The sequence below is a fragment of the Palaemon carinicauda genome, unplaced genomic scaffold (genome assembly GCF_036898095.1).
Source record: "Palaemon carinicauda isolate YSFRI2023 unplaced genomic scaffold, ASM3689809v2 scaffold1849, whole genome shotgun sequence".
NCBI lineage: Eukaryota > Metazoa > Arthropoda > Malacostraca > Decapoda > Palaemonidae > Palaemon > Palaemon carinicauda.
Genome location: NW_027169424.1, coordinates 7501 through 17500, shown reverse-complemented (window position 1 = coordinate 17500; position 10000 = coordinate 7501). Strand labels below are relative to the sequence as shown.

The window sequence follows — 10000 nt, the reverse complement described above, 5'->3', positions numbered from 1 at the left end:
ATTTTTTTCTGGATTTTTTCACTATCGTTGCTGTATCACTGTCTTCTGATTTTAATATCAGTCAAATTATCAAGTGTGTTTTATTATAGATAAATGGGGTTCTGCCGACTCGCCTGGACGGGCCGGAAAGATGTCCAAACTTGATCATTTAGAGGAAGAGGGCGATCCCCTAAGCGACATGTTGGGACCTCGCCTGATCCCTCCGAAAAATTGGCAAGGGCTACCCAGTCATGGACGGGCTGGGTTAAAGAGGCAATCTCAGAGGAAAATATCTGAGAGGGTGAGAGTAGCAACTCTGAATGTGGAGACAATGACTGGAAAAGGGCGAGAGCTGGTTGACCTCATGGAGAGAAGGAAGATTAGAGTGCTGTGTGTGCAGGAGACCAGGTGGAAGGGAAATAACGCAAGAGAACTAGGCGAAAGTTGTAAATTATATAACAGTGGAGCAAATGTGGAAGGAAGAAATGGAGTAGGAATAATATTATCGAAAGAGTTGAAGGACAATTTTATTGGGGTGAATAGGAAAAATGACAGAATTATGAGTTTAAAGCTAGGACTGGGAGCAACAATAGCCAATGCGGTGTGTGCCTATACCCCGCAAACTGGATGTACGGAGGAGGAGAAGGATACACTCTAAGAGGAAATGAACCAGGAGCTTAGAATTATTCCTGCAAGGTAAAGGGTAATTATAGAAGGGGATCTGAACGGCCACTCTGGAATTAGTAGGGAAGAGAGAGAGAGAGAGAGAGAGAGAGAGAGAGAGAGAGAGAGAGAGAGAGAGAGAGAGAGAGAGAGAGAGAGAGAGAGAGAGAGAGAGTGCATGGAGGTTGTGGTGTTAGTGAGAGAAATGATGGGCGAGAAAGAGTGATTGAGTTTGCATTGGCTTTTGACCTAGCAATGATCAACACCTTCTTTGAGAAGAAGATTAACAGACTGATTACTTACAGTAATGGTGGCAAGGAGAGCCAGATATATTTGCTGCTGTGTAAGAGAGACCATCTGAAAGAAGTTAGAAATTGCAAGGTGATAAATGGGGAGAGTGTAGCAGCGTAACATAGGTTAATGGTAATTGATTGCAGACTAAGGAATTGTAGATGTAAAAAGGCAAGAATGGACCTAAAGATTAAGTGATGGAAATTAAAAGAGGAAGAACCGAGAGTCTTGTTTAAGGAAAGAGTGCTGGAAGACGTAAGGTTACCTGAGGATGTACAAGAATGATGGACCGAGAATAGTAAAGTGATTCTAAGGATCGGCGAGGAAGTACTTGGAAAGTCATCAGGAAGAAGATCCCCAAATGAGAAAGAATCGTGGTTGTGGAATGATGATGTGCAAGAACGGGTAAAAATTAAGAAAGAAGCCAAGAAGAAGGCAGATCTATCAGGACAAGAGCAGGATAAAGAAAATTATAAACAAGCAAAGAAAGAAGCAACAAGAGCAGTAGCAAAGGCAAAGGCAGAGATAGTAAATGAAATCTATAAAGATATGGAAACAACAGAAAGACAGAAGAAAATATTACGAACTGCTAAGGCCCGAGATGCTGCATCAAAATACCTGACACATATAAGGCATATAAAAGATAGCAATGGCATAGTTCTAACAGAAGAGAGTGAAATTAAAAGGAGGTGGGAAACTTATTTTGAAGGATTATTGAATGAGGAGAACCCAAGAACAGTATTTGAAGATGGACTCCCAAACGAGACAGTTAACATAGGAGTGACCAGAAAAGAAGTAGAACAAGCAGTAAAGAAGATGAAAAATAGTAAAGCTGCAGGACCGGATAATAGACCAGTAGAGGTATGGAAGAGTCTTGGAGAGGATGGCATAGATATCTTGTGGGACCTGACACAGAAGATCTTCCATCAGGAAAAGATGCTAGAGGAATGGAGAAGAAGCCTAATCATTCCCATCTATAAGCGGAAGGGAGGCATCCAGGAATTTAGCAACTACAGAGGCATAAAGCTGATAAGGCATACTATGAAAATATGGGAGAAGATCATTGAGAAGAGACTCTGAGATGAAACAACAATTGGTGAGGAACAATTTGGATTCATGACAGAAAGAGGGACTGTAGAAACAATATTTGCTTTGAGACAGATGATAGAAAAACATCGGGAGGAACAAAATGGATTACATATGGTTTTTATTGACATGAAGATGGCATACGATCGAGTACCAGGTCAGGAGCAGTGGAGATGTATGAGAGAAAGGGAAGTCCCTAAGAAATACGTAAGAATCACCCAAGATATGTATGAAAGGGCAGAAGCAAATGTTAAGATCAGTATAGGCCTAACAGAAAGTTTCCCAGTAAATGTGGGACTACATCAGGGGTCTGCATTGAGCCCTTACCAATCTGATCTGGTCATGGATGTAGTAACACAAGCTATTAGAGATCAGTCTCCTTGGGGTATGCTTTTTACTGATGATGTTATACTGTGTAACACTAGGCGAGAGGTAGTAGAAGAGAACCTGGAAGAGTGGAGAAGAGAAATGGAAAGTAGGGGATTGAAGATCAGCAGGAAAAAGACAGAATATTTGAGATTGAAAAATGGTGAGAATGAGGAAGTTAGTTTACAAGGAGAGATATTGAAAAGAGTTGAAAATGGAAGAAGGGGAAAAAAGTGCGTGGAGTACTATGCGACAGAAGAACGGGGGTTAAGTTGCAAAGTAGAGTACGCAGGACAGTTGGGAAACCGGCAACGATGTATGGAGTGGAGACTTGGGCAATAAAGAAGACAGAAGAGAAGATGGATGTGGCAGAGATGAGAATGTTGAGATGGATGTGTGGGGTGACAAGAAGAGATAAGATAAGGAATGAGGTAATTAGGGGTACCTCAGGAGTTAGGAAACTATCATATAAGATCCAAGAAAGTAGACTGAGGTGGTACGGTCATGTCATGAGGAGAGATGAACAGTATATTGGGAGGAGAATAATGGAAATGGACGTACAAGGAACGAGAAAGAAAGGGAGACCAATGCGAAGGTGAATGGACTGTTTCAAGGATGACCTTCGATCAAAGGGATTAACCGTTGATAAGGTGTGGGACAGAGGTAGATGGAGAAAGCAGACCAGAACATCGACCCCACATAGAAGTGGGAAAAGATGTAGACAAAGAAGAAGAAGAAATTTTGGTGCTACTATAGCGTGAGGTCTACCGCCATATGTCGCCTACCCAGGCGGAGGGTGAGGTCTACCACGCGACAAGCTTGGACCTTCCGCAACCTAAATGCCATGGGGTACCAGCATTCTACAGTGAACCACCAGCAATATTATGGGGATCCAGCGACAGGAGCACACCAACAGGCAATTGAGCGATCGTGGTTGGACGCTAAAACGATGATTCTGAAGAGATTAATGCGAGGTGTTGGTCGTCAGCTGTTCCAGTCTCATCTTGATTATTTTTGCTGGAAGGTGATGAGAAAAAATGCCAATGATCTATTTGTGTCTTTCTTAGAAGATGTACGAAGTGTGTACCGCTAGGATAAATGTATGGAAATATATGATAACATGTTTATTTTTACCTTTATTCCTTTTTTTAGTATAATTAGAAATCCAATTATCTATTTAAGTCATTTCTAAGATATGTTTAAATTAAGTGTTTATTGTTTTGTATCGCTAGAATAAATATGGAAATATATGATAACATGTTTATTTTTACCTTTATTATTTTTTTTTCAATGTAATTAAAATTCCAATTATCATTTTAATGTATGAAATGTGTTTTATCTATGAGGGACGAATAATTCAGCGGTAGACCTCACGCTATAGTGCTAACGGGAGGTAGACCTCACGCTATAGCGTGGTAGACCTCACGCTATAGTAGCACCGAAATTTTATTATAGGTGAAATGCCAATGAATTATCATGAAAGTTTGCCATTATTATTATTATTATTATTATTATTATTATTATTATTATTATTATTATTATTATTATTATTATTAATATCATCACTTGCTACGCTACAACTCTAATTGGAAAAGCATGATGCTGAAAGCCCAAGGACCCTAAAAATTAAAATAGTCCAGTGAGGAAAGGAAACAAGTAAAAATGAAATATTTTAAGAACAGTAAAATTATTAAAATAAATATTTCCTATGTAAACTTAAAAACTTTAACAAAACAAGAGGAAGAGAAATTAGATAGAATAGTGTAAGAGAACTCTAACCCAAGACAGTGGAAGACCATGGTATAGAGGCCATGGCACTACGCAATACTAGAGAACTATGGTTTGATTTTGAGCGTCCTTCTCCTTATCACGGAAAAAAGTAGCCAATGAACAATTACAGATCAGTAAGCTCTTGGTTGAAAAAGAATTATTTGGTAATCTCAGTGTTGTCAGGTCTATGAGGACAGAGGGGAATAGGTAAAGAATATGCCAGGCTATTCAGTGTATGTGTAGGCAAAGGGAAAATGAACAATACCAAAGAGAAGGACATAATGTAATACTGTGTTACCAGTGAAAGGACCCCATACCTCAATAGCAGTAGTATATCAACGGGTGGCTGGTGCCTTGGCCAACCTACTTCCTATAACATTACCACAAAATGAACAAAAGAATATATATATATATATATATATATATATATATATATATATATATATATATATATATATATATATATATATATATATATATATATATATATATGTGTGTGTGTGTGTGTGTGTGTGTATTTACCATACTTAGTTTTGTGAAATCTTGGTAGTAATCTTCTTTAGACCAAAATTATTTTTACTGATTATATTTGATTACCCATTACCATAATGATAAATATATAGAAATACCATAGCCATACATAAGGCAAATGACTGACCAAATAACGAAATACTTTTGTCCTCTTCATATAGGATTTTTCTGAGTATTGATGATATCGATAACCATAAAGCAGGATCAAAATATCATATATAACACTAATTAGCTTCCCATGGTAAATGTTTATGCAAATATATGTTAGAACTATCAACTTCACTTCACACTTTTTTTTTCATTTACAAAAACAGCACCCTCAAACGTTGTTGCAGTAAAATAGAACTCGATATCTGAATATAATATTTAACTTTGAATCCAAATCATGAAAAACAATCATGGAGTAAACCCAGTATAGCTGCACATCCAAAATATATGGATTCTGCCAAGAACAAAATTTGGGAAATGGAGAAGTTAAAAGGTGGAAATTGGAACAGTCAGGGGAAAAGGTCAAGAGGTCGTGACCGAAAACATTGGAAAAATGATATAACATTGAAATTGGTCTTTTCAGAATAGCGTAATACCGAGAGAGAGAGAGAGAGAGAGAGAGAGAGAGAGAGAGAGAGAGAGAGAGAGAGAGAGAGAGAGAGATTAATCGCTGGAGATCTTTGAAAGTGGTAGTAGGGATGCATATTTGAAGATATTAAGCAGTGCTTTGATAAAATACTTTAAACCTCGAAGAAGATATCTATTAGCTAAGTAGATTGTGTGATTACCACCTATGGGATAACTGAGAAATGGGGTGAATGCATCTAATTTATTTCAACAGACATCGAGCTCATATACAAGAGCCTTCAATAAAAGCTCACATAAATTTCAACATATCAATTAATTAGAAGACAAGCCTGGACCGTTTTTGTTGACAGTGAGGTGTAAAGCAGGATATATAATATAAAAGAAAATACCCTTACAGTGTACATGTGTTTGTGGAATACGTGGGGGTACATGGCATCCTCCCATAAAAAAGACATACATATGAAATGGGGCACCTGTTATTGAGGGGCGTACTTTTGGCGGGTCATCTAACAGAAGAAACGCAAGTTTTAGTCGATCAATGGAAACCCAGGGTTCTTTGTCATGAATGTTTAGTAAGAATGCCTTGGTGGTTTGCTGCTATCATTTTGCATCAAAACATGTGATGCCTTGTGCAATTTTGTCGATATGTGTGCATGGAGTAAATTTTCCCTCAACTTTATATAGGTGCTGGAGATTAACGGAGGAGGTTGTAGGCGGAAAAAATTCAGCCAGGACAGCCAATGGTTCATTATACACCATTTCAGCTGCTGAGATATCCAAAGTGTTCTTAGGAGTGGTCCTTAGTCCCAGGAGGACTCAGTGGAGCTGACTAACACTGTTAGAGTCCTTGCAGCTGAAAATAAAAGCTGCTTTAAGGGTGCAGTGAATATGCTCAACTATTCCATTGCAAGCAGGGTTGTAGCAGGTTGTCTGATGTAAGGTGATTCCCAGGAGAGTCGGTTATACGTCAACAATGGAGAGGCAAGAGTGATACACCTGCCATAAGTAATATATTAAATCTCGCTATCCACCCTGAGAGTGATGTAAATACACATGAAGTAGAAGTTGAAGTTTCCATGGGAATGGATTTAGACCAACGAGTGGAGCGGTCGATGACAGTAGACATGTAATAATATTTTTGTGATGCCGGTACAGGCCCTACAACATCGATGTGAATGTGGGCCAAGCAACACTGAGATTGAGGAAAGGTGCCCATGGCTAAATCCGTGTCAATACTTTTCTAGTTTGGCATGAAGTACAGGCACAGACCCAATTTTTAGCATCCTTAGAGCAATGCCGTGACAAATGAACTTCATTTTCAGTAACCTGGCAGTAGATTGGTGCGAGGGATATGTAAGGCCATGAATAAAATCAAACATCAGTCAGTGCATGGGATCAGGTATCCAAGATCCAGGTCTACCAGTGCTTATGTCACAGAGGAGGGTGGTGTTGGAGTCGCCGAGAGAGACGTCTTCTTAATGGAGGGATGTGCAGGATGCCCTACATGCTTGGTACTCTGGATCTTTTTGTTGGGCTTAAGCCAAGGCATTGTAATCCAATCCTAGATGAATGGCGGCCAATGTGTTTCTTGACAGGGCATTGGCAAGGCATGGCAGAGAGATGTAGGCATTTACGGGCAGACCATGCGACAGACTAACGAGGGAAGATTTGCACCAGAGGTATATAGTTTATGTAAATGACAAGGGAGGTACCTTCAAGAAGTGGTGAAATTGACGGACAGAAAAGTGCACCGCAAGCAATTTGCAATCGGAGGTAGAGCAGCCGGAATACGCCTTTGGCAATTTTCTACTAAAGAAGGCCAATGGGCAGAGTGAGCTTTTGCTCACCTGCTCGAGTACTGCACAATTAGTGACGTCCCTAGCATCAGTGCAGAGAAGGATGAGGTGGATGTGACACAGGAAAAGGGAGAACAGGAGATGTTGGTAGGGCACTCTTTGCAATGCAGAAGACTGCTTTTTGAAGGGGACTCTACTTCATGTCTTTTGGCTAGCCCTTGTGGGAGGCTTAGAGGGGGTCAATAATAGCATATGACTTACAGCAAACGATGATAATAGTTTATCATGCACATTAATTCTTGCAAAGTTCCGACAGTTAAGAGCGTAGAGAAGTTCTGAACGGTTACTACCTTATATGGGGGGGGGGGGTGTTAGTGTACTCCAGGAGTGATGCGGTTCCCTAAGAACAATACTTCATTGGCGCCTAAGGTAAAGTTGTCATACTTGACTACAAGGTCATTTTGTTGTAGGGGTCAAGCACGATGTGTAGGTGGTGGAGGTGTTCCTCTTTGGAGGCAGAGAATATAAATATGTCATTTTCGTTATATACATACAAGGGGAGGTCCCCTTCCATATGTTGAAAAGTGACCCCAGCATTATGAAGGTCAAAACAAGAGTAACTGCAGGTGTATGTACCGAAGGTGTGGTAATGGCAGTCTTAAAGAGGTCAATCGGGGCAAAAACCTTCGCTTTGTGCAAGTAGGAGGTCATGTCGGCATTGTTTGGGAAGGGGTAGCAATCCGGTTATGTAAACATGTTTAGGAGCTTGTAATTCCCATACAGACGCAACAAGCTGTTTCTTTTGGGCAATGTGTGATAAGTGACGACCATGGGATGGAGGGCTTTTGGCAAAGGCCTATTTCTTCCATTTTGGCGTACAAACTATCCAATGCCAGATGCTTAATCAGGCGAACACTTTCTGAGTGTCATCTTGATATGGTGATATATACCGTGTTTGGAAGGAACCGTGTGAGTTCAGTGAAGTTCTGGACAGAAGACTTCCAGGTATAATGTTAGGAGGTTTGCGTAGGCATCCATGGGTGCGCTGATGTGAAGAGTTAGGTCGCAGGAGGCAGGTTGAAGGGGTGCGGATAAGTAAGAGTTTGCGCTGACTAGCCGTCTGCGAGGTATATCGACCAGGAGGTGGTAATGTGAGAGCAAATCTGTGCTGAGGATTGACAATCTGATGTCAGCAGCGAGAAACATCCAGTGATATTCGAAGCTTCCATACGCGAATGTTAGGTTCTCATAAACATGTGTGGGGATCACAGCTTGTTTGGCACCTACTAGGTGAACGCCAGCAGATTTAGACAGACTACATCATATCCTGGCGGGGGCTTTAGCATAAGAGAATGGCAAGCTCTCGCGTCTCAAAAAAAAAAAAAAAATAGCACACCATTACTGCATCATAAATATAGAAAAGATTAGTGAGAGTGGAGGTCACTGCCACAAGGGATGTCCTGCTTAAATTCTTTTTTGCCACTGATGACCGTTCGCACATTTTCTTTTGGTGTTCTAGTAGCATAACTGCGGCTGATGAGCATCGGTAGGTGGCTGTAGAGGTTATTGGTTGGTTAGTGAGCGAGTCGTGGGTGATGGGCAGCTGTGTGATCCTTCAAGTACGTCTGTCTCCTTCTGCATACACATCAGCTTCAGTCAATGTTGAATAGTTGTCATCTTCTTCAGGAGTGGTGGAGTTGAAGGAGTTCTTGAAGGTGGTGTGCTGACTGTCTATAAGGGTGCAGACTTTGAGCATCAGGTCCTTCATGGGCAAAATATGTACATCAGGGATGGCAGCATAAACTGGTTCGGGTAAGCGTTGTACTCTGAAGGCACAAAGAAGGTTCACCTCCCGATGAGAGACGTCTACGTCAGGCTGCAAGAGAGTGATACTGGTTATTTTCCTGAGTAGCAGCGAAGCCTTTTGGTTCTTCAACAGTTGTTGAGAGAGCTAAAAAGTTTAGCTTTACGGGTGGTTAGTGATAGGGATTATTGCTCTAGGATGTATAATTTGAGTGTGGAATATTATGTTATTGGAGTGTCCCCTTTCTCTCAGAGCCAATCAGAGATTGCAGGGAAAGTGTTCTTGGGAATTGCCGCAAGAATATTGTCAGGTTTGGTGATTGACTGAGTGAAGCCCTTGAGACAAAACTGAAACTCGAGGCGCTGAAAGAAGGTAAATACATCTGTACCGGTAAAAAAACGGTAGTTTGATGGATGTGGCGTTAATAGGAGAGTCAGTGTCAAAAGCTGGCATCATCAAACAGATAGGCTGTAGTGAGGAGGAAGAAAGGAGGGAGATGGTCACTCTGGTGGTCACCAATGTGCAAGGCACCTGTTAGGTGATAACTGAGGGGTAAGGTGAATGGAGCTCAATTTATTTCCAGGAACAGCGCACTTATACACAAGAGCCTTCAATTGAAAAGAGTAAAAAAACTTCAAACACATCGATCCATGAAAAGAAAGGCATGAACCACTTCTGTTAACAGTGAGGTTAGAGCAAGATATACAATAAAAAAGAAAATAACCTTAGAGTATACAAGTTTGTGTGTAACATTTGCAGTACAAGATACTAAAAAAATTTTGCCCATGTTTATTTATAAGGTTTACCTGCTAGAATATTTCATCTCAAGGTTACTAAAACAGTGATCCTCCCAGCATTCCATTCTCTGAAGACTTTTCAATGTCCATCCTCTTATTTACGTCCCTCTCCAAATCAAGTCCCATCCATACTAACCGACCTGCTTCACCATTCAGGAAATTAGATGAAAAAAGTTAAGTAAAATGTCTAATTGCTCTACAGGATCTGACTTACTTTACACCTTATTGGACAAACAATGCTTAGTCAAAAACAAATACAGAAAAGAAATATTTATAATAAATCTTCATATATATATATATATATATATATATATATATATATATATATATATATATATATA

General features: G+C 40.2%; 1 protein-coding gene across 1 annotated transcript; it reads left to right on the top strand.

Moving 5' to 3' along the window:
* The first annotated feature begins 1482 nt into the window (after window positions 1–1482).
* LOC137635853 (uncharacterized) lies at window positions 1483–2013 on the top strand. Its single transcript, XM_068368291.1, has one exon. The coding sequence runs from the start codon at window positions 1483–1485 to the stop codon at window positions 2011–2013; it is 531 nt and encodes a 176-aa protein (XP_068224392.1).
* Window positions 2014–10000: the final 7987 nt, after the last annotated feature.

Coding starts and splice junctions, on each gene's coding strand:
- LOC137635853 (XM_068368291.1), top strand. CDS start 1,483: ATGGAAACAACAGAAAGACAGAAGAAAATATTACGAACTGCTAAGGCC.